The 24,768-nt window shown below is 48.2% G+C and overlaps 2 protein-coding genes across 5 annotated transcripts in view; both read right to left on the bottom strand.

Moving 5' to 3' along the window:
• The window catches only part of GZF1 (GDNF inducible zinc finger protein 1), a 36,866-nt gene extending 30,123 nt beyond the window's left edge, over positions 1–6,743 (bottom strand). For all 3 annotated transcript variants that reach the window (XM_032859323.1, XM_032859321.1, XM_032859325.1), the window contains exon 1: positions 6,637–6,743. The gene's annotated coding sequence lies outside the window, so the exon portion shown is untranslated. The remainder of the gene's footprint in view (positions 1–6,636) is intronic.
• Positions 3,107–6,749, bottom strand: NXT1 (nuclear transport factor 2 like export factor 1). 2 transcript variants are annotated; one of them, XM_032859330.1, is made up of 3 exons: positions 6,637–6,747; positions 6,183–6,482; positions 3,107–3,847 (listed from the first exon to the last, which is right to left on the bottom strand). In XM_032859330.1, the coding sequence occupies exon 3, from the start codon at positions 3,792–3,794 to the stop codon at positions 3,372–3,374; it is 423 nt and encodes a 140-aa protein (XP_032715221.1). In that variant the 5' UTR covers positions 3,795–3,847; positions 6,183–6,482; positions 6,637–6,747; the 3' UTR covers positions 3,107–3,371. The 2 variants fall into 2 exon arrangements, with proteins under 2 accessions (XP_032715221.1, XP_032715220.1); XM_032859329.1 differs by lacking the exon at positions 6,183–6,482 and having other exon boundaries at positions 6,637–6,749.
• Positions 6,750–24,768: the final 18,019 nt, after the last annotated feature.

Here is a 24,768-nt window from a genome sequence, read left to right as displayed (position 1 = left end):
CTGTGCCTTGTCCCTTCCCTCAGCTGGGTCAGCCACCATCTTGGAGGAGGCAGAGGTCCCCCTCTGGCCACTTGCACGCACCTCTGTCACTCCTGGGTTTCTCAAGCATGAGCCTTTGGAGGTGAATGTTCTGGTAAGAGGAGTTTGTGCTCTCTGAACTTGTTATTTTTTTTCCTCTCTGAGGGTACTCGAACGGCTTTTCTGAGGCCCCCCACATCACTGAGGTGTTCTGGCCTTGGAAAACAGACTTCTTGTTCTGGGGGCTCATGCCTCCCTAGCGACTCTGAGGAACCCTAAGGGCCACCTCCACATTCCTGTCAGCCTTTCCCAAATGCCACCCAGCCTGCGCTCCCTGCTCAGGCCCTTGTCTCGGCTTGGAAAACTGACCCAGGCTTGCTCCTGTGTACAGGCTCACCCCAGTGCAGTAGCTGCTGCCCCTCCTCCTACACTGTCCCCTCAGTACTGAACCCCAGGGTTCAGACTTTTTTGTTCCATGTCAGAGGGAAGTTAAGACCCTTCCCAACATGGCAGCAAAGGCCTACCTAACCCAGCCATCCCAGGTGGATGCCACAGCACCGGCCTCTAGTTGCTTCAGGCTGTGTCCAGTAGGGTCTCATAGACCCCTGACTATCCATGTCAAGCTAGCCAGACCTTTTTGAAGTCCTTTCTCCCTGGGCTAGAGGCAAGGGAAGTGGCACCCTAGCACACTTCCCTGATGAGGGCCCTTGGAGCTGGGGTGGGGGGACAATTTCCTCTCAGGAAATCTCTTCCCAAAATGCTTAACTCCCCTCCCCCTCACTCTCTTCACCCTCACTCTCCCATCTTATGAAGAAATCGACACTCACACCCTGATGGTCCATGTTGGCTAGCAATGGGGTCTGGGGTTTTCTGGCTGTTGCCAGTCTGACTAGATGGGAGATGGTTAACTCCTGCCATCACTGAAGTGGTCGCTAAACAGGGAGGGGGATAGAAATTGTTAGTTTATGCATCTTCCTTCCTCCCTCCCTCCCATTGCCCTTCCATATATATATTTTGCCTGTCTTTTTCTTGTGCTGTTTTTTTTTAATTGATTTTTTTCTCTGACTTGAGAGTTCTTCGTATAGTAAAGAAATACTACATCTGTCCTTTGTTGTACGTACTTTTCTCCAGTTTGTTACTGATGAGTACATTTGGCTACGTGTCTAAGTCAAACAACAGTGGCTTCAAGAAGATGAAAGTGCATTTCTTGTTGCCCGAGAGCCAAGGGAGGTCATCCAAGACTGGTGAGGGACTCCATGAGGTTGACAGGGACCCCAAGACCTGCTTCCCATTCCTCCCACTTACATATGGCCAAATAAGCCTCATAGCCCAACAGAGTTTCTAGTACATCAACTGTCATACCTGCTTTCCAAATGACAGGGTAGAGGAAGATTGGGTGGGAGGAAAAGAAAGATTGGCTGCCCCAGTCTTTCAAGGACACTTCCCTGAAGTGTCTCATAACCCTTCCTCATACACCTCACTGTCCTTATCGGGTCTCAGGGCACACTAACTGTGTCGTCTAGGGAAGGGTGGTCTTTCATCTGAATGCTTTCCCAACTAAACCCGCTCTCTGTTGTTCCTGGAGGGGAGAATGGGAGCCCACCAGAGGTGCCCTGGTGCTCTTCAGAATGCCGTCTAGACTTTTAATTTCCCAAACCTGTTGTCCCACGGCAACACCCACAGCTGCTGTCTTAAAGCTTTTCAGGCCAATGTGATTCAGACTTGAGATTTCATGTCAAGCTCTCTGATGGCCTGATGGGACTCGCACCCTTTATCCAAGGCTGAGGTGACAGGTGGCATCCTACTTCACCCCTTAAGGACAAGGGTTTTCAGCTCTGAAGGCCAGCATCTCCACCACATCAGTCTCTGCACTAATCCTCCCAGCCCACTCCACTCTCCTCCCTATGGGACAGAGCTCCAGGGTCTGACAATTCCACATAGTGATTTGGGACCTCACTTCCAATCTTGCAAGTATTTCACCAGCATCTCAGCTGAACTGCTTGTCTCTGCTTGCTAGGCATGTATCTCTATAGGAGTGATTTGAATGCTATTCATATGTGGCTTTGAAACTAAATTTATTTACCATTTTAATGTCTTGCCTCCCAATTAGACTGTGAACTGAATTCCTGAGGGCACCTGGGACTAGTCTAGTTCTCCAGGACACTATGCAGAACTATTCCCCTACAACACACTCACTGTCTTCCCCTGTTGCAAATCTTTTTCCTCACTTGGGATTAGGTTTTGCTATGGCTGGTGAGACATGCCCCAAACCAATAATGTCTTACAGATAAAATCTCTCTCATTTAAAAAGAAATCTAAGGGTAGGTGAACTAGGTCCATTTGGATGTTTCCACATAGTTATCAAGGATCCAGTTTCCTTCCAACTTAACACAACCCTACTTCTAGGGTACAGCTGCCTCCACAACCCAGAATGAGCCAGAGCCAGTGGTCAGGCCATCGTAACTGCTCTCTAGGAAGCAGGACAGAGGACGGAAGGGTCTACAAACAAGAAAATTCCCACAATTCTCCATCATTGGGCAGAACTTAAGTCATTATATCAAACCCTCTTTTTGGTGGGTACTTTGTCCCGCTCACTATTGGGCTTCAGAAATTAGATAAGGAGAGGGGCATGAGGAGGAAACTGCCATCTGTGCCTCCATTACACATCAGTATTCTCCTTCTCAGAAATTCCCATTCCAATATCCTGGCCCATAAACCTATCTCAAACCTAGCACTCTTATTAAAGAAAATGTAACTGGGGAAGCCACATGGCCATGAGATCTCATTTATTGGTCAAAGGATGATAGAACCTTCTAGTTCTGTTCTTTTTTTACAGTGGGAAAACAGAATTAGAGTCGATCTTCAGGATCCATAAAATCAGCTTCCTCTTAAAAGCAGTTCCTCACCATCTCTTTACAAGAGTAGTTAATACAGCTGCTTCATTTATAAGCAGTTATTAACTAACTTTTTAGTATTTTCCTGAAGAATTTCATTTCAGGTGCTTTCTATTAAGCTTCTGCCTTTAACCCTCCTTTGACTCTGCCTCCCTCAAAATCTGGACAAACACATCAAGGAATGGAAAAGAAGCAACATTTGTACTATTTTATTTGTCAGAATTTCCAGAACCAGGGTCTCTACCGGACAAGTAGAAAAATAGAAAAGCTGACTACTTTGAAAAGGCATCTATGACAAACAAGAATACACTCAGAAAGGGGCTCACAGGACTCCAGCAATTGCAGAGTTAAGCCAGGGCAGTGTGGCCTGGAATAGGAGAAAGGAACTTGTGTCCCCACGTTTTGAGATGTGCATTTCCCTACAGAGGTGGGCTACAACAGAGGCCTTTCCTGGCCCTACTAGCTGGCCCAGTCTTGGAACCGGAAGCAGTCACTTGCTATCTTCCACACCGTGTTGCTGGGTGAGGCCTGGGCAGTCAGAATGAAGTTTTGGTTAAAATCCCGTTGTTTGTTGCCTTCAAACTTCACTGTTCCACAGATCACAACAAGGACTGTGGTCTGGCTCGGGGTGGCTTCATCATGGACAGGCTGGCAGTCTACCACGTTGATTTGGAACTCACTGGAAGGTAACATTTCAAAAAACTCACTCAAGGACTCTTGTCCTGACACAGCGTTTCCGTTCCACACCAGGGTGGCCGTGCCCATGTACAGGCGGGACAGCAGGCGCCGTCGTTTGTCCATGGTGGTGTAGTACACATTCACAAACTCCTCAGCAGCTCTGCAGGCCTGATCCACGTAGGTCTTGAAGTCCACTGATGCCATCTCCGCCCCTGATGAAGGAGGCCCAGGTGCTCGTGCGCCTGAGGGAGTGGAGGCTGCGAAGCAGGAAGGTTGAAGAGAACCCATGTGAATGCCCTAGTTTGTTCTGCCCCAACAGTGGAATAATTCTCCTTTTCTACTGGTAGCAAAACAATTACATACTGTAGGGAGATGACTCTAGGCTCAAATTTTGTTGACACCTAATCTTACTAAGCCTCAGTTTGCTCATTTTATTTATTTATTTTTTTTTAAGATTTTATTTATTTATTTGACAGGCAGAGATCACAAGTAGGCAGAGAGGCAGGCAGGGAGAGAGGAGGAAGCAGGCTCCCTGCTGAGCAGAGAGCCCGATGCGGGGCTGGATCCCAGGACCCTGAGATCATGACCTGAGCTGAAGGCAGAGGCTTTAACCCACTGAGCCACCCAGGTGCCCCAGTTTGCTCATTTTAAAATGGAAATATCACCATTCATGACATAGTTGTAATGTGAGACTTAAACAAGACAGTGTCCACCAAGTGCTTAATTAAAAAGCCTGATACCTACATGTTCAAAAATACGGTAGCTATTACTACAAATTTAAAAATCTCATTTTGTAAAAGACAGTACATTTGACTATGGAAGGTCACTTTTTCCTGGAAGCATGGACCAGGTGTGACTGCCCCTAGAGAAGTGGAGAAACAGACAACAAAGGCAACAGTGGCCCAATAAAGACCAATCAGATGGCATATGATCCTCAGCTGGTGGCGAGTCTGAGAAAACCTATCATGAGCTCACCCAACAGATACTGGGAGAGCAAAGAGAAAGCAGATTTCTTAAGAGGCTAAGAAAGCAAATGTCACTACTGTCACTAGGACAGTACCAAAATAGTGGTCACAAACCTCATGACAAGCAAACCTGGCAGCTGACTGGGAATAAGAAGGGAGGGCACCTAGCTTCTGTGAGCACAAATACCTACCAGGCAAATCCTGTGAGCCAAAATGAAAGACAAGTTAAAAATGGAAAGGCAAGTTCTGGAGCACCTGGGTGGCTCAGTCTATTAAGCATCCAACTCTTATTTCAGCTCAGGTCATGATCTCAGGGTTGTGAGATCCAGGCTCCCATCTGGCTCTGAGCTCAGCGCAGAGTTGGCTTTTCCCTCTCTCTCTGCCCCTCCGCCCCCAACAAATAAATGCAAATCTTAAAAAAAAAAAAAAAAAAAAAAATCAAGCAAGTTCTATGGGATAGAAGGTTGGGGTGGTGGCATCAAAAAAAGAATCTCAACTATAGCTGAAATGTCACCTTCCATTAAAAAAAAAGGAAGTCCAAAAGCATAAAGAAATATTATTATTTGTTTGTCTCAGAGTACGGTATAACTGTTACAGTTCTCTGCTCTCTTCTGCGTCATTAAAATATTTCACTAAAAGTGGGGCACCTGGGTGGCTCAGTTGATTAAGCATCTGCCTTCAGCTTGGGTCACTCTGCTCCAGACCTTCAATGGGCTCCCTGCTCAGCAGGGAGTCTGCTTCTCCCTCTACCCCTTCCCCGTGCTCGTGCCCTTTCTCTGTAATAAATAAATCTTTAAAAATGTTTAAAAAATATTTCACTAAAAGAAAAAAGTTCATGAGAGAACATTACTAAAATAATGGATATGTTTAAATATACAAACTTAAACTTTTTTATTTCTAAGACATTAACTTTTTTTTAATATCATGTCATGAAATAGATAAAAGATCTCACATAGAGTTGGGAAAGAGTCAAGTACTCCTAAGGACTGAGCAAGGTGGAGGCCACTGCCTCTAGTAAAGAACCATAAAGAGCAGGTAAGGAGCTTGGTCCTAGAAGTAAGCAGTGACAGGACCAGGCACAGACAGAGATTCTGAACTGGGTATCTGCTGCTTACTTTACATACATCACACCTCATTAATGGTCACCACAAAAGGATAAAACAATTTTACAAAGGAGAAGGGAGAAACTTAGGGGTTGGATCTAGGTCCTGGCACACTCCTGATGTAGCTTTATGAGAAGGCACCTGGCCTTTGAAAAATGTCAGGACTATGTTGTCCTTTTGCTTAACTATCCTTTACCTGCTTATCTTCAGCCTTCACTTGTCCTTTACCTGCACTTAAGAAATCAAGTCTCTAAGAGCACCATTCCAGAACTGCTAGTCTGAAGTTGTCCTTTCAGCGGCCTCAATTTTTCTCTTGCTGGAATTCCTGACCACCCGACACCCACATTACTCCTCACCCTCAAGTGCCCCAGTCCCTCCACCATCTCAAGTCATTCTCAGAAACACCCCCTCCACCACCCCTGCTCAGTTCTGCCAAAGCGACTTTCCAAACACACCTTAGCAACCTGTCCTGGTCCCATACCAGTAGGATAAACACCTCCTTGTCTTGTGGTTCTGCTACCTACCAGGCTGAAAGCTTGCCCTTCTATACTTAATCAGGGATAAGAATCATGAAAAGCGAGATAAGCATGAGGCTGTGAACATGCCGCCTTCTCTCGGAAGCCCACACCATCAGGTTCTCTGGAGCTGGACCAGAGAAGATGCAACAGGCCTCATTTCTGGCGGTGAGTCGCTTTTCATCCACGCAAAAAACAAAGCCAGCCCGCCCTGGCCATCTCTGGGTCGAGACCTCCAGAGCCCCCACTCTTCATCGCCAAGAGGATTTATTGCCAAGCACGTCGCAAGGGCAAAAACCTGAAGCAGCACTGCAACGACACCACGAGGGAAAAGACAAAACCCGGCTGATTCCTGACAATGGGGAGAGAGCGTGGGGGTACACGTGGCAGATGTCTCCAAGTCCCTGGGCCGGCCCTGGGGTCTTCAGACTGCCGGCCGCGGGGGACGGTGGGGGACACCTACCTTCGCGGCTGGTGACGTCCGGGGTCAGCGCGGGCGGAGGTGGTGTCCACGGTCAGCGGGGGGGCGGTAACCCCGGTAGGCGGGGGTCGGCGACCTCCGCCAACGTGGGCGGCTCGAGTCAGCGCGGGCGACCCTGGTTAGCTGGGCGAGGCCCTCGGCTCGCGCGGGCGTCTCCCGGTCACCGTGGGCGGCGGCACCCGCCCCCCGCGCGACCCCCAGCTCCACGGAGTGCCGGCCCCCAAAGGTCGCGGGGCGGGCCTGCCTAGGATCCGCGCTCCTCCGCCGCTCGCCTCAGGAGGAACCGGAAGAGCCGCCCTTCTCCCACCCTTCCTCCCGGATCCGCCGGGTCGCGGAGATTCCTGAGCCCGGAAAACTGTCGGCGCTATCCGCGGCTTCCCGCGCGCGGCCCACCATGCGCTGCGCAGACGCCAGAGCCCACGGCTCCACCCACGCCCGCCTCCCATGACGGGCAGCTGTGCCAGCCAGCGGGACGGAAGACCGGGAGGCTAGCTCCGCCCAGTTGTGGCTCAAGAGAGGAGGTGGCTTCCGGGAGAGGCACTTTCCCAGAAGACCGCAGGAAAAATCAGCGGTCGAGTTTTCATTGGTTTAACCGGTCATAGAAACCAGTCCAACTGGTCATGTGCGATTCTTGATTGGATGAAATCTCCTAGGTCCCGCCCCCGGAGCTAGAGACGCGCGAATCTCTCCCAGCTGAGTGGAGGCCCGCTTGACGGTAGAGGATGGGCAAAGTGTGGGAGGCGGGATGAGATCCTTGCCCTACGACCTCCTTTCACCCGCAGTTGGGGTAATTCTAGTTAAAATTCTAGTTAAAAGACGACTTGATGCAACCTCGGGAAACCACCACCAGCAGCAGTGACCCAACTAAGGTTTTCACACAGACGTGGGGCGCCAGAATGTCCCGCGGCGGCTGAGCAGGTGAAGCCGGCAGGGCCCTTGTTAACTCTGCCTGATGAAGTATCTTAGCAGGTTACTCTCCTGGATAGTTTAAGTCCCTCCGGACTTAGGAGTTGACATCCTAAAGGACACATGGAAGAAAACCCATTTTAGTTAAGTGAGAAACTCAATTGGAAGCAAGAGAGGAGCCCAGGGTGGGAGGAGTCTAAGTTTGGGAAGCAACCGAAGTGTGTCAGAAAAGGAAACAGGCAGCTTCCTCTCTCGTCCTGGGAATTGAGGAGCTCCGAGGCTCCAGCTGTGGCCTAGGTGGTATGTGCTTTTATTCTCCAGTCCTGAAACTAGCTGCATTTCAGCAAATCTGGAACCCGAACTTTTCTTTAAAACGATAGACTCAACAGGATGGAAACGGTTAGTGTGGGGCTTGGGAAACAGTTTAAAGTTAAAAAAAACAAAAAACAAAAAACCTTTCTTCAGATACAAGATCCTCAACTCCATCCACTGGTCTGAGAGACTGAGTAATTCCTTCAAAACTGGGAGCCCTCTAAGCATGATGAATTTACTGATGTTGCCATATCTTTGGAGTATAGTGCATTTAACTTACACCATCTTGGCTACTCTTTGGCGTACCTTTGCTTGCATTCCTGAGAACCCTTGCTCTCAGATTTCATGACACATTTAGAAACTGGATGGGCTATTTCATGTAGGCAAACCACCTCCTCCACTTAAATCAAGTAGGTGAAGAATTTGGACTATAATAAAATAAGGTGGGGCTGACTAGAGAGGGTGAAATAGCATCTTTGGAACCGTATTCACACAGACATGTCTTTATAAAGCCTGGGACAGTGAAATTAGGATTTAATGTACAAAAATCCAAATCATCACATCAATGGAATGAGGGTTGACTTGCTACCTGTGTGGTAGGTTGGAGGCTGTGATGCTTCACGTCTCATCATGTTTCCCATGTAAGTATTTTTTGTTTCATTCTTGTAACTTTGGGAGAGGTATTGTTATTTCTGATTTTATAGATGAGGAGGCTGAAAGACGTTTAGTTCCACAAAGCTGCTTCAAAAGTAGAAAAGCAGGTTAGGAGAACACAAGTCCAGCTCCAAAGCCTTGTAAAAACCACAGGGCTTTAGCCCTGAGAGGGAGTAGAGCCAGCACCAGCAACCGTAGGGTGGGAGGGCAGGAACCTTCCAGGTTTGTCTCCAGCATCTAGAATTGTGCCTGACCCCCAACAAGGTCTCAGTCAGTACTGTTTGAATGAACAGGCAGGTTGGGGTTCAAGTCATTGCTCCACAACATTCTAGTTACGATGAGTCCTCTCTAATAGCCATTCACTAGCAGAGTGATAGTGGCAGGTGAGTTAACCTCCCAGAGGCTCAGCTCCCTCGTCAGTAGAAGCGGAACAGTAACAATATTCCTTTCCTCGGGTTGATATGAGGAACAAATGAAACAAGGCCTGGTAAGTGCTTAACACAGGCCAAGCACAAAGGAAACATCCAGAAGACTTTAGTCTTGATGTTTTGCATTGGCAGCAACTTCCTTATTGGCCAACAATTCCTCCCAACAGCAGGCTTTTAAACTTGGGGCACATCTGGTCACCCAGGCTGAGCCTCTGTTAGCTCTGAAGACAGACTTATGGACGTGTAGGTCCGCAAACACAGGATTGAGCTTTTCCCCATCACCAGCGTAGCTCTTTGGTGCAGGATCTAACAGCATTTGTTCACTATGGGAGGCTGCTTCACTTCACCAGGCAATTTACAGCAGAGGCTGGGCAGTTGTGCCCACAGTGTATTGTCACCAAAAACAAACGTGTGGTTTTTCTCCCCCTGTCTTAGCAGAATCGAATGAGCTGCTGCTGGACCAGAGTGAACTGGGGCTATATTTCTGGGTCACTTGAGGCCCTGAGTTTGGGAAGATTCTGGGAAGGCAGGAAGAACTGCCCATATGCTTAGGAGCTGAGGTGTGGCCTTGAGCAGAGAATAAATTAAGGAGATGTGGAGAACTATGTCGCCAGAGAGAGAGGGAAACAGTGTGAGCTAGTTTATACACACACACACACACACCCCTCTCATACTTACACATACACACTCACAAGCTGTGGAGAGCGGATCCCTAGATTCCAGGTAGTTTTTCTTCCTCATTGTGACAGATTATGTTTTCCAAAAATGCCCACAAAAGTATTTTAGTCCCACATCTTGTCTGGAACCTTGCTTGCTACACTGCCCTCCACTCAGGCAGGCTCCTGTGAGTGTGTAACTTCTGAAATACAGCCTCTGCCAGGTTTTCTTGGTACTCGTGCTGTAAGTAGCCCAGGCCACATGGGCAGGCCTGTGTGGAGGGGTACCCTGGCAGCCAGAAGTCCTTTGAGTGGATGGCCTTGGAAATGGACCCTCTGGTCCTGGGTTGGGCTACCTGGGGCCGGGGTGGCACGGGGGCAGAAATGAGGCTTCCTTATCTGCCCAAATAGCAGATTTGTGAGCAAAATAAATGATTGTTGCCCTGTTAAGCCACCAGGGTTCATGGCCGTCTGTTACAAAGCAAGAGAGCCAGGGCTCTTGATCACCATCATCCCCAAGTCTTGCTAAGGCCCTGCCCCAAGACTTTAGGAGAAAGTCTCAAGTGACAATACCTCCCCTTTAAACTGACATTTGTATGAATCAGGTTTGTCACCTGCTGCCAAAGGAACCTTGAAGATGGGGCTCCAAGAGGCCTTATAAGGCAATACCACTTCAAGGAACTCACCACTGTCTGGAGGGTGGCTCTCTCCTGAGCTCTGAGAATTAGTCAAGGCTGTACTTTTGAGAAAGGTGTCAGTTTGTTATCTACAGCCAGAACCAGCTTTCCAGGCACTAGCGTATGCCCCTTTGCAAGACAAGCATGTTCTCTGTGAGCAGGTGAGAGGGAGCCCCAGATAAGCCCCGTGGGTCAGAACAAGGAGAGGCAGTGATTGCATGATCCCTGCAGCCAATGGGCTATGGAGCTGACCGGGCTGAAGGCCCTGTGTTTCCAGGAAGAGAAGTGTCCCTGGTGGGGACCAGACACTGAGTTCATGAGCAGAGCTCTCTCCTACCAGCACCACCTATGCTTACCCCTCTTTTTGTGAGTTTCAGTACTCAGATGGCAAATACTTCAAGCTGTTCTCTGACCTCATAGCAGTGGGGGCTGGAAGCCTCCTTTCTCTTAAAGATGACATTTCATTTGTCTGCTCCAGTCAGTGTTTCACTCACTTTTAACCCTGAGGGGATGGTCTTAGTTTTCTGTGTCTAAGTAGGCTCATGAATTAATGTATATGAAGTGGCTGCTGGGCAGATGTCTTGGTTTGGATTGCTTCTCCAAGAGGCGGAAGTCACTGATTTGGGAGGTGCAGGAGCACCAGTAGGGGAGCGGAGAATTGAGAAAAAGTAGATATAGTATTGTGATTTATAATAAGAAATATATATTTGGTCTTCTGTTCCTAGCACAGAGCTCCTAAAGCAGTCAAAATTTCCTAAGTGTTGAGAGCCATAAAAGTGTTGATTAAAGCCTTTTTGTTATGTTAATGAGGTATTTTTTGGGAAAGTCCTTGGATCTCTGAGGATGGGGGCTGTTTGCCAGGGGAACCAACCTTGTGATTAGAGGGTTGGAACTGTCAGTCCCACCCCTCAACCATCTAGGAGGGCAGAGGGCCTGAAGATTGAATTTTAATCACCTCTGACCAATAATGTAATCAATCATGCTTGTGTAATAATGCCTCCTAAAAGCCCAAAAGGATGGGGTGCAGAAAGCTTCTAAGTTGGTGAAAACGGAGATTTGAAGAGAGTGGCGTGCCTGGAGAGAGCAGGGAAGCTCTGCATCCTCTCCATCCCTGCCCTGTGCCTCTGTTCTGTGTGATTATTCCTGAGTTATATCCTTTTATGACAAACCAGCATCTAGTAAGTAAAATATATCTCCAAGTTCCATGAGTCATTCTAGCAAATTAATTGAACCCAAGGAGGGGAGCACATGGGAACCTCTGATTTATAGCCAGTAGATCAGAAATATGTGACAACCTGGACTTGCAAGTGACACCTGCAGTGTGTGCAGGGGGCAGTCTTGCAGGACTCAGCCCTTCCTCTGTGGGATCTGATGCTGTCTCCAGGTAGATAGTGTCAGCGTTGAGTTGAATTATAGGATAACTGGTGTTGGAGAATTGTTCGGTGTCAGGGGGAAAAACCCACACACTGGAATTGGTGATCCCAATTGGTTACTCAGCCAGCTCCCACCATGGTCAGTGGAGCCTAACCATGCTGCAGAGCTCAGCCTAGAACAGCAGGAGAACACAGGCTTCAGATAGATCTTCCTTAGAGGGCAGGGTAGGAGGGAGCTGGGGTATTCACACACCAACTCTTGAGAGTTGAGGGCTGCTGGGGAGGGTGTCATTTCCCTGGCACTTCTGGCCTGCTGGGAAGAGGGGCCAAGAGGTTTCCCTTCCAAATACGGAGAAAGCCCTTAGGCATTTGGAAATCAACCTGTAGTTCACTGTTAAAAAGGATAAAGCAGGCCCCAAATGAGATCAGTTGTGCTAAACCTCATGCCATCAAACCAAGACTTAATACTTAAGACTTAAGTTTCAGCTTCCCCCAGAAGTGTAACTTTTAGCCAGTCACATGGAATTACCTGTTCTGCACTAATGAGATAATCCACCCTGCAGGCCCTTCCAGTCCCCTTTGGAAGGCAACTTTCCCTGAAACAATGCATTATTTGCTAATAATTTCCTTTTATGATCCCTTTCTGCCTTTAAAAACCTTTCCTTTTCTCCAACTCAGGGGAGCTCCTCTCTACTTCCTAGATGGGATGCTGCCAAGTTTATGAATTGTTGAATAAAGCCAAAAAGATCTCCAGATTTATTCAGCTGAATTTTCCCAGGCCCGTGGTGGACCCGTGGTATCCACTGCAGCAGACATTGTAAGTGGTAGTGCGCAGAGTGAGTGAGCTGGCACACTCAGTGTCCTTCATAGACATCGCTAGAGGGTGTGGCCTGTGAGGTGGCTGGTGACAGGGTTATCATCTCCAGACACCCAGGCATATGGGCTGACTGCAGATCTGGGGGGTGGTGCCCCAACTCCTCTGTGTACCTCCTTAAGCCCTGGTGCCCTGAGCTGACCACATGGGGGAGAGTAAGATGTCTCCTGCCCTTCATGAGCCTAGGGGAGAGAACTGTCAACGTGAGAGCCTCAGGGAATGATGGATGATCCCGTAAAATGGCTTGCCCTGGAAATGCAAATCAAAACCCCAGTGAAGTCCTCTGTAGCACCCTCTAGAATGGCTACAATTAAAAGATGGAAAATAACAAGTGTTGGTGAGGATGCGCAGAAATCAGAATCCTCCTACATTGCTGGAGGGAATGTATAATGGTGTAGAATGTAGAACGGTGCAGCCACTGTGGAAAACTGTCTGGCTGTTTCTCAAAGAGCTAAACAGAGAGGTACCATGTGACCCCACAATTTTACTTCTGGGTATACACGCAAAAGAATGAAGGACAGGTACTTACACAAGTATGTGAACATGGGTAACCAAAAGGTGGAAATAGCCTAAATGTCCATCTATGGATGAATGGATAAAGAAATTATGGTTTAGCCACACAATGAGATATTATTTGGTCACAAAATAAGTGAAATGCTGACATATGTTGCAATGAAAACATTATGCTGAGTGAAAGAAACCAAACACAAAAGGTCACATGTCCTATGAGTCCATTTATATGGAATATCCAGACTAGATAAATCCAGAGAGACAGAATGCAGACTGGTGTGTGCCAGTGTGCAGGGAAGAAGGGGGAGAAACTGCTTTGGAGCTGAAGGGTTTCCCTTCGGAGTGACTGTGATTTCTACAGTGTGTTAAGCTCCTCTTGCTTCATGAGGCTCTGTCTTGCTGTGTGCCAGTCTTCCGTCTGCCTGGGAGAGCACAGGCGCCTTCCTTCCGCACTTCACTTTGGTCTCATTGTCGCTCATGCCCCCGGAGCTGCTGTGTGGATTCTGGAGTTCAGGCTCAGTTGTCTTTCTCTGGAGCCATTAGAACAATCCAGGTGGGTCAAGCAGAGAGAACATGGGAACTTGGAGTCATATGGACTTGAGTGACCTAACCTTTGGAGCGCTCAGTTTCCTCCTCTAAAACCGGGACGACATACCTAGTGCTGACACATGGATAGACAGGCAATGCCTGTGCCTGAGGGGCACAGTTTGTCACGACAGCATCCCAACATCTGCTTCCATCTTTCTTCCTTTCCTTACTGGGATATTGGCTTTTCTGATCAGGAATTTACCCAGGAATTGGTCAAAGGGATTTGCCCAGAGCAGGGCTCTCACCATGCAACATGGGCTCCCACTCTTCCTCTCTCCCTCTGCCAAGCTCCAGCCACACGGGGTGCTTGCTGCCTTCTACAGCCCTCAGTCTGCTCTCTCACCGTGCCTGTGCTGTTGGCATTCTCCACATCTGCACAGATTCCCTCGAGCCTTCAGGATCAGGTCCAGGTATCGCTGTCCTCCCAACCTTCCCCACTCTCCCGAACAGTCTGTGGTGCATCCGCTCTCTGAACTGTTCCTGTGCCCCTTTGATGTGGGAGACCACAGTAAGGCTTGAGACGAGGACCAAACCAGGCCCTGACTTGTGCCTCCTTTAAAGGCGGAATAGCTGAACAAAAGGCTGAGGTCGATAAAGTCGAGTGGCACTGAGAAAGTGTCTGTGCTATGTGTTGTGCGCTCGCCTACGTGACTTCACACACATTTGAGAGTCAGAGATGATTTGGTCGGGGTCAGAAATTCTTGGCTGGTCCTTGCTGTCCTTGCACGGGCTAGAGACTACACCACTGTAAGACTGTGCTGTGCTTACATAAACTATGTCTTGGGTGGCCTTGAAGTCAGTACATCTGGCGCTAGAGGGTCTGCTATTGGTGCTTGGGAAATAGATAATGGGAAAGCTTGAAGGATTTTCTGTGCATGTTGCAAACTCTTTAGTAATCAGCTAAAAATAGATACCTTCTTATGATTGTTTCTGTTAGCTATATAATGCCTCACAGCCTTGAAATAAAATCGGCACTATTGGACATCCTCCTTGGTGCTCCTCCTGCCCCCATCTCTTTGTCTCTTAATTTCTTTTCACCATCCTCTTACCCTCTCAACCCTGGTCGATTTGTCGCGCCGGCCGCGACACTTTGACAGTTCTTGTTTTGTGCTGTCTGATCCATCTCGGTCATCTGTGGAAGAGCTCTCTCCCAAATGCGGGCTGGGCGCAGCATTCTGTGTGGGCCTGCCATTATTCAGAGTTAGCATAGATAGTTGAGCGGTGAGTTGATCTTGGGCTGATCCTTGTTTTCCGAGAGGCAGCTCTGAACTGGGAGCTATGGGGGTGTCTGGGAAAGGCACTAGCCCACCGGAGCTGCATCATGAGATAAAGTTGGAGGACTCTGGTAGCAGAGCTGGTGAATAAGCAGTGCAGTGAGAGGGCCCCATGCCCAACTTCTGGGTCCCCATCCCTCCCAATAAAAGAGATTCGGGTGTCTGTGAAGGAGGAAGAGGAGAAGAGGAAGAAGAAGAAGGAGAAGGAGGAGGAGGAGGAGGAAGAAGAAAAACAAGGAAAAGAAGAGGAGGAGGAGGAGGAAGAAAAAGGAAAAAGAAAAAACAAAATTGCACTTGACTTGATGGGTTTGGTGCCCTGATGGGTGAGGAGGATTTGAATAAAGAACTAGAGTCTTGGGAGCTCCGAATGGAATTACAAGAATTTTCCTTCTTGCCAGCAATCTGGGGAAGCTGCAGGGAGCAGATGATGGGGATGCCTTCCGTTTTCTCCTTGGATGAAGGTCCTCTGGCCACAGACTCTGGCCTCACCTGGAGCAGGGCAGGATGTCCCAGGGTCATGTGTGTGTTTCGAGGGGCTGCACCCAGGATCCTCCCTCAGCAATGACAGAAGGGGAATGGAGGATAAATATCCCTGATTTCATGACCTTTGGGTGGGACATGCCCTCCAGCATCCTCAGGAGCTCCCCCAGGACTGAACCCAGGCTCTGACAGTGCCAACTTACTCATGGACACACCTTCTGCTGGCTTCTCCCTATGCCCCAACAGGTGTATTTTGTAATCACTTCACCAATACACTGCTTATCCTTGAGTCTCAGAGTCTGTTGCTGGGAGAATCCACTCTGAGCCTTGAGCAAGAAGACAAGACTCTCAGGGCTCCTGGGTGGCTCAGTTGGTTAAGCGTCTGCCTTCAGCTTGGGTTGTGATCCTAAGGTCCTGCGATCTAGCCTCTCATCAGGCTTCCTGCTCATCGGGGAGCCTACTTCTCCCTCTCCCTGATGCTCTCCCTGCTTGTACGCTCGCTCTCTGTCAAATAAATAAATAAAATCTCTAAAAAGAAAAAAAAAAAAAGACGACAAGACTCTCACCATTAAAATTCCTGGGGAATCTCCAGAGGTGTTCTTCTGGTCCCTTGAAGGGTCAGTGTTTTGGTTATTAGGTCTGTTTCAGTGACAAGCAGTAATAAACCCAACCACATCTAATTCTAACAAACTATAAGCGGAAGTTCCCAAACTTGAGGATTCTCTGGAGGGGTTGTTAGCTCACAGATGCCAGAGTCTTAGCCCCAGAGTTTCTGCCACAGTGTTCCGGACTGTCCTGCCACAGAGTTTCAGACAGGGTGAAGACAAGATTTGCATTTCTAACCAATCCCCAGGGAATGCAGAAATGCTGGTCCAGGGACCACACTTTGAGAACCACTGCTCTCAATTAAAGAACAAAGCACCTGTGGATAAGGGCTGGGGTGTTCCCGGCTGAGGGCTGGTGGGAAATGCTCATTGATGCAGAGGTTTCCTAGTTTCTGCTGACAAAAATAACCCCCAAATCCAAGCCAGAATTGCAATGTTTTTCATGATGTTAAAGTACTAAATAAAGACTATTTTCCACTCCCCTGGCAATTAGTTCAGACCTGCCCGTGGAGCATAGTTTTCCTACTTAAGAAGCCATCTGGACTCCTCCAGCCCTTCATTCTGAGTTGCTGTTCACAGCAGCGGCCACAGGAGTGCGGTCTACACTTTGAAGAAAGCTGTTCTTGGATTCTGAGCTGGCCTCGGAGCTGATGGCCCCAGGACTGTGAGCCAGTTCTTACCATGAATGAAAGGACTCCATTCTAGACCAAATATTTGAAAATGTTGCAAAGTCCAAGGACATCTTATTTGACTTGACAGGTGGCTGTGCTGAGGGACTTTTTTTTTTTTTTCTTCTTCTTTGCCTAAGAGGAAGTTTTAGAAGACTTTTGGAAAAGTAGATGTCCCTTTGCCTTCCCAAAGCAGCAGAGCTTGCATTTTTTGGTGTTTGCTGTTTAGAATCCCTGAGATGCTGTCTTAAAATGCCACTTTGTTACTGGTTTTGGTCAGATGTTTGATATTTTGAATTTCTGTCCAGGAGTGGTTTCAAGGCAGTATGAATGAGTAGTATACAATAGGACAAAATGACTAAACAGGTGAGAGGGTGGAAGAATCAGTTCAGGTCCCCCAGGCAGCCAGCTCTTATTAGCCAGATTCAGACCACATGGGGGAGGAGTTGCTATGACACTGACCCCCACAGAGGCCTGCCCCTTGGCTTCTCCGCAGGGCATCAGATGGTCAGCACAGGCCAATACTTGGGCGTCTGGGCTTCCTACTCCATGTGCCTCTAGAGGTTCTTAAGGCAGCAAGGGATCCCAGCTCTGCTGGGCATACCCTGGGGGCCCTGACCAGGAGAGCTGCCCCTACCCCAAGCTTCCTAGTCTCACCCTCCATAATCCTTGGAAGGCCTGGCTTTCTGGGGTTCAGCGAATGGCCAGATAGCTCAGTCCACTTTCTACTAACTGTCAGTCCTCCTCCACCCTGAGTGGAAGCAGAGGCTGCCTTGAATTTAATTTTAAAACTGAAGTCAAACTTCTGGCACATGTATAGAAGAGTTTATAAAGCAAAGATAGTGCCTCTTGTACTACCCTTCTTCCCCTCCCAATCCATGTCCCTGGGGCAAACATTTGCAACTGTTTCTATTTTTTAAATAGATCATTGTAGAGTGATTTTTAAAACAGAAACAGTTGCAGGTGTTTGCCCCAGGGACTTTGATCTCTGTTATCTCTATAAATCGAAACAATCAACTTGTGATTCAATTGCTTGATTTAACAAGTTTAGACTATCTCCAATGACCCCATTACAATGATAGCTCAGTTACAGCCTACAAGGTAGGTTCTTAGCAAACTTCATGTTTAGTTCCATCACATTTAGTGATCTTTGTAGCTTTAAATAAATCATCACCCCTCTGCTTCTTATCCCACCTGTGATAGTATCAGCTCTCTGCTCTCTCAGAGGTGGTTAGCAGTTTTCTCAACCATCCCTCCTAAAGTCCCATCTTCATACAGAATGAGATGCTGTCCCACACGGACAACCAGCTTAAAGACTGTGCTGACTAGTTTCTCTCACAACTAGCTGAGATGTCTGACTCTTTTGGTTGTTGAGATATGATCTGAAGTGTTGTATGGGACTTCCCAAAAGTAAGCAGGCTGAGCCATTCTCCCTCCTTCCTCCATTCTACTATCTGAAATGCAGATGTGATGACTGGTGCTCTCACTCCCCTTTTTGAGCCAGGAAGATGTGCCCTGTCTCCTAGTGATGGTAGAGTGGAGGTGGAAGGACTTGGCTTCCTTGTGATTTCATGGAGCTACCTTAAGAGCTCTGGCCTGCGTACATGCAGACTTCTTTTAAGTGACTGAGAAATACAAGCCTATTTTCTTTACATCGTTTGGGGCTCATTTGTTAGATGCTATAAAATCTAATCCTAACTAATATAGTTGGGAATATCTTTGCATTTACGTTGAGTATATTAACCTTCCATGCTACAATGATTATATCTCTTATTCTTTGTATGGATGGAATTTAAATATTGAGAACAAATAAATAGAGTTTACATTACTATGCCTGTGTAACTCTGGATCACTACAGATCCATATAGTATGTGAGGATTTGCTCTTCTCTCTCTCCCAAATCTATACCACCCCAAGGGTGATGTTCTCAGATTCAAAGTCCAATATGTTCTCTTATTCTACACTTCTTAAATCTTGCTCACTTTCCTTTGCTTCCGTGGATCATGTCTTTATGGTGTAACATTTTGTTTTTCTTGGAATTAATTTTTTAAAATTTATTTATTTTTAATAATCTCTACACCCAACTTGGGGCTCAAACTCAGAAACCCAAGATCAAGAGTCACATGCTTTTCCAATTAAGCCACCAGACACCCCTTTTTCTTGGAATTTCCAAAAGTTTTTTTTATCTTTGTTGCTCTTGCTGTTGACAAGATAATAGTGTGCCTTAATCACCTCCTACAGTCTCCTAGCCTTTTAAGAATACAGTTAATTGACTGAAATACCCTTTACAACTAGAGTCATTCCTTTAAAAAAATATGTTTTATTTATTTATTTGAGAGTGAGAGCGAGAGAGAGAGAGAGAGAGAGAGAGGGCGCGCACAAGCAGGGGGAGTTGCAGGCAGTGGGAGAAGCAGGCTCCCTGCTGAGCAAGGAGCCCTGTGCAGGGCTAAGGCATATGCTTAACCAACTGAGTCACCCAGATGCCCCACTAGAGTCATTCCTTATGGACTTTTGGATCTTTCCAATTACATGCATTTCTTTCAACTTGGGAAATGTTATTCTTTTTTCTTTTTTTTTTCTTTTTCCTGCATGAATTTCTCCTCTCTACCTTCTCTACCTTTTCTTTTCTCATAATTTGAAACTTTCTCTCTCTCTCTCTCTTTTGCCTATGACCTGTGTGATGATAAATTTTACATGTCATCTTGACTGGGCTAAGGGATGCCCAGATAGCCTGTAAAATATTATTTTGGGGGATGTCTGTGAGGGTGGTTCTGAAAGAGATTAGCGTTTGAATTTGTAAGCTGAAGAAGAAAAGATGGTTGCCCTCACTAATGCAGGTGGGCATGATCCAATCCACTGAAGCCCCGAATAGAAGAAAAAGACAGAGGAAGGGCAAATGTGTTCTTTTTCATTGACCTGATATGGTCATCTTCTTCTGCACTCTGATATCAGTGGTCTTGGTTCCCAGGCTTTTGGTCTCAGACTGAATTAGACCACTGCTTTTCCTGGTTCTCCAGGTTGCAGACTACAGATCATCAAACTTCTTGCCTTCCATAATCATATGAGCTAATTCATATAAGTCTCTCTCTCTCTCTCTCTCTCTCTCTCTCTCGTATGTTTCTCTAGTATCCCTAATACATCTGGGAAGTAAAAAAAAATAAAACTATCTTGCATCCTTTCTATTGATTTATTATTTGTTATAATTTGCCAATTATATCTTTCTTTTCTATTTTTTTAAGATTTTATTTGTATTTGACACAGAAAGAGAGTACTAGCAGGGGAAGAGACAGGCAGAGGGATAAGGAGAAGCAGGCTCTCCGCTGAGCAAGGAGCTGAATGTGAGGCTCAATCCCAGGACCCTGGGATCATGACCTGAGCTGAAGGCAGAGGCTTAACCAACTGAGCCACCCAGGTGCCCCTATATTTTTATTTTCTAAGTTTTCTTTCATGATCTCATGTTCTCGGACTGGTCCTATTTTCTCATATTCTGTTCCACCTTACTTTTTTCTTTTCTTTTTCTCCTCCACCACCTCCTCCTCCTCCTTCATTTTTAATATAATGCTTATTATAGCTTCTCAGATTTCCTGAGACCATGATTAAGTCCATGGAAACCTCTGGGCAGCCTGGGTTCAAGTCCTGATTCTACTGTTTACAGCTGCATGGTCTTGGGCAAGTTAACTAATTCCCCCCCCCCCCCCCACACCCGCCTTGCTCAACTTCATCAACCATAAAATAGGGGAGGCAACAGAAGCCCTCTCATTATTACCACCTGTCAAGTCTCTGGTGAGGGCTATGGCAGACTGTGTCGTCTCAGGTGGCCACACAGTGTTGTAGATCACCCATCCCACCTGCCTTTATATGGCTAATGTGCCCCCCACCCGGGGATCTGGACAGAAGTTGAGTTTCCAGCCCTGTTACAAAAGGTGAGATGGTTTCCACCTGCTCCCTCCCCATCTCTCCCTGTCTCTGTCTCAGGACACTGGCTCTTAAACCCAGCTACCACGCTGTGAGAAAGCTTGAACAGGGCCAGTCTGAAAGAGGACTTGGAGAGGCCCATGTGAGAAGGACCCCAGGCCCAGGTGGCAGTCAACATCGACATTCAGGTGTGTAGTGAATGAGCCTCGTGCCTCTGAGTTTTCTAGCTGAGGCCCCAGATAGCAAGGAATAGGAACCAGCCATCCACACTATACTGAAATTCCTGACCCACAGACATCATGAGTGTAATGGTTGTTTCATGCCACTAAGTTTCAGGCTGATTTGTTGTACAGTCAGAGTGAGTGCCACAGGCCCTCAGCTGTGTCCAAGCACGGACTGATCTGATTGGGTAGGCCCAGCCTTGTGCCCAGGTACAGGGTAGAGTTTGTGACAGCGGCCAAACTGAAGTGCCCTGGGGCCCCCAGGAATGAAAACGTGCTGGAAGAATCACTGAGAGAAAGCACAGACCCAGAGGCTGTGCAGCTCTGTGTCTGCTACGTGGTACCCTGGTGCCCTCCCGGCACAGGTCTCCTTCCCCTGGAGAACAGAGACTTTGGGGAGCACACAGAGCCCGTGGTCTTAGCGAGCAGCCATGCAGGCAGCCTGGTGTGCAGAGATATGGACAAGTTGAGAAGCCTCTCCTAGGCAGAGGCTGCCACACTGACCACTGCCCTCCGGGCCACCTGCAGAGCATGGCTCCACAAGAACCCTGCCTGGGAGCTCCACGGCACCCTGAGGGGTGGCAGGACTGAGGGTACTGAGGCAGCTGTGTGGTATCTAACGGTCTAGAACACTCCTGTGTGAGGCTGCTCATCGACACAGTTTGCCCCAGAGAACAAAAGTCTCCAAGAAATGCTACCAGAGCTGCTCTTGGAAAAGCCCTTCTATTTTCCTTGGAAACATCTGTCTTTAGTTCAGAGGACACTGAAACCACGAGCCCTCGCAGCGTGGCCCACATCCTGCCTGGCCTTAGGCCTTGGGCCAGAGGGATGGACGGGGAGCATCCATCTCACCTCTGGATTTGCTGCGGAACCCCTACCAGCCTCACTTTGGTAGCCTACAGCTAGCCTATGGTCAGTTTCCGAAGGAAGTTTGTCCAGAGCCATCAGCACAGCAAAAGAGCCAAATGTGAAGTCAGGAGGAGTCTGTACCAAGAAGTTAAACAGAAGTGGTTGCAGAGCCAAGCTGCCGCCCGGGCCACACTGAAATCCTCATGGTCAGCTTTCGGGCCCCTGGGGACGGTTTTCCTCAATCAGGAGCATGGGGGAGTGAGGACTGTGGGCGACAGTGAGAAGAATAACGGGTCAGAGTCCAGGGCATACCACAGCAGGCAGGGAGGGGGCAGGCCCTTGGGCAGAGCGGCTCCCTTCAGGTTGGGGAATGAGAGCCCTGGCCCTGGAGGAAGGGAAGGGTAGCTCAGCTCAGTACTCCCTGCACATGGGTACTCTCAGGATCCCTTGCTAAGTGCAGAAGAAGCAGACTCTGAGAAGCAAGAGCCTTGCGCAAGGGGATAAATCCACTTGGGGGCGGCATTGTTCCACGGCCCAGAGGTCCTGACCACATAGCCAGTCTACCTCCCACTTTCCTGTGTGATAAATGTGGTCACAGTGAAGACTTAATTGGATTGCCACTGTGAGCGGCTGGTCCATCTGAGTCCATGGGAGAGGTGCTGGAGCAGTAACCAGCTTGGAGACAGACATGCAAGCAGATGGGTTCGTATTCCATGGTCATGGGCTGTGCACGCAGCCCAGTGTGCTCAGCCTGTCAACAGCAACACTGCATTGCCTGTAAGGCCCATCCAGGGTCGACTGGGAGCTATTGTAGGGTCCCACCATACTCCATTCCCTCCCACACACCCTCTGCACCTGCCTGACAGAATGTAAAAAGTTTTTACAAAAGCCTTAGCTGGGTCAAGTCATGTATACTATCCAGATGGTCTCAGCACCACATCACTATCTGAAGGCTATGTCCTTGGGGCAACCTCTGGGAGCCAGTAAGACAAGCAGAATGCACATTCCAAGAACAGGGGAGGGGGTGAAGAGTGTCTGATTATTGAAGTCCACCTCATGGGTAAACTGGCTGTCATGTCCTCTCAGTGACCTCCCCCAACACTTGGGGAAGTAGTCCCCAGCATTTGTTGCCGGCCTCTCTCATTGGTCACCAGCCAAGCCTTGTTCATCCTGTGGGGTCCAGTTCGGGTTCTAACTCTCCACGGTGTTTTCTCAATGAACTCCCTCCCACTTCCTACTCAGCTTTTTTTTTTTTTTTAAAGATTTTTATTTATTTATTTGATAGAGAGATCACAAGCAGGCAGAGAGGCAGGCAGAGAGAGAGGAGGAAGCAGGCTCCCTGCTGAGCAGAGAGCCCGATGCGGGGCTCGATCCCAGGACTCCAAGATCATGACCTGAGCTGAAGGCAGCGACTTAACCCACTGAGCCACCCAGGCGCCCCCCTACTCAGCTTTCTTGATATGAGGAGGATTCATGCCACATTCTGTGGGCCTCCACTGAGAGCCAGGCATGTGCTGGTGCTCAGAGAGGACAGAGTCCAGGCCCCTGTACCTGGAGGGAAGGTGAGTGAGGAGGTAGACTTCTTTAGCTATTGCATACAGAAGGCAGCCACAGTCAGGCCCCTGCTAAGTACCTTAGGAGCATGGGGTCCTTTAGCTCTCAGCAAACACTGTGGGAGGCTCGTGTATCTCCAGTGTGGAGAGAATAACTGGGGTTTGGAGAGTGGCCACCTTGAAGTTCCAGCCAGGGACTGTGTTGCTAGGGGGGTCCCCCACCCAAGAATGGGCCCCTCCATCCAACAATGCACCACTGACCTGAGAATGGATGTCTTGACCTAAGAACTAGACTCCCCAACCTGAGTATGTATAAACTACCAGACCTGAGCATGCACTCCCCAACCCAATATAGATTCACACCTATAGAGGGGGCAGAGGGGGTAGAGGAAGAGGGAGGGTGAGAGAGTGGGTGAAGGATGGATGGTGGATACTATTGGCCCTTTTATGACCTAGCCTTGGCAGTCAGACAGTGTCTCTTCTGATGTGTGTTGCATTTGGGATGGGATATAGCTTGAGTGGCCATCTTTGGAAAGGGCAGCCTGGCAGCTGTTAAATGACCTGACATCATGGAGGGTAGCTTTTGGCATGCTAGATGGAGGCAGAAGGACAAGCTAGAGACCAGTGCAAGGGCTCTATTGAATGCAGTAGCACAGGGGGTGGGGAAGGATGAAACAAAATGAAATACAATCCGGGAGAAAGTCTCAAAGACGTGGGGGCTGATTGCAGGTGGTGGGGAGAGGGAAGAATGAGGATGAGCCCAGGATCCTTACTTGGACCCCTCCATGTGTAGTGATGTCATCAGATGACACAGGGGAGACAGAAGGAGGGGACTGGTATAATTTTGTAACACTGTGTTGAGGGGGGTATGTGTGTCCCAAACTTGTATTGGAGTAAGTGCAGGTGAGACTTCTGCTCAAGGTGCATTTGGGACTGATGACAAGTAGAAGACAAAGCACAGGCATGGCTAACTGGGTTGGCCTTGGCTCGGAGTGTACAAAATGAGAAGCAAAGGAGCTTAATTCTTGGTGTTCTCGGAATAGAGGAGGCGCTCAATAAATGGCAGCCATCATTATCATATCACATTGTATGTTTTTCCAAAGGTCTCTTGTGTTGTTGCATCAGCCAATATATTATCTGTATTTTACTCTCTCCACAGGTGCTTCTTTCTCTGTCGAATATTAGAATTTATTTTACTTCCAGTGGGATAGAGAAGTAGGCATGGTGAATCAGATGGGAAAACAGAGCTCCTTTCAGAGTAGAGTGGGCTCAGAAAAGATTGCAGGGGTGCGATGGGTCAGCTCATGCAGTCGACTGGGGAGGCCTTAATGACTCAAGTATCTGAAAGAACAAAGCAGGTGGGTGATTTGTGGAGGAAACCCACCAGGGAGAACTAGGGGATCTTTGGAAGGGCTAAGGGGGAGGGGCTTTGGTGCAGTTCCCAGAAAGGACTGGGGCCTGAAGCCACTGGAGAGACATGAGGGGAGAATCCGGGGTGATAGCCACCAAGAAGGGCTGGCCTCAGGCTGAGTGGTGGTGGGAGGAACCTGGAGAAGCAGTCTGAGCCAAAT

Source organism: Lontra canadensis, unplaced genomic scaffold, assembly GCF_010015895.1.
Source record: "Lontra canadensis isolate GAN:19392208 unplaced genomic scaffold, GSC_riverotter_1.0 scaffold16, whole genome shotgun sequence".
NCBI classification, from domain to species: Eukaryota; Metazoa; Chordata; class Mammalia; order Carnivora; family Mustelidae; genus Lontra; species Lontra canadensis.
The sequence above is the reverse complement of the archived record's forward strand: the minus strand, read 5'-3'. Positions and strand labels throughout refer to the sequence as shown.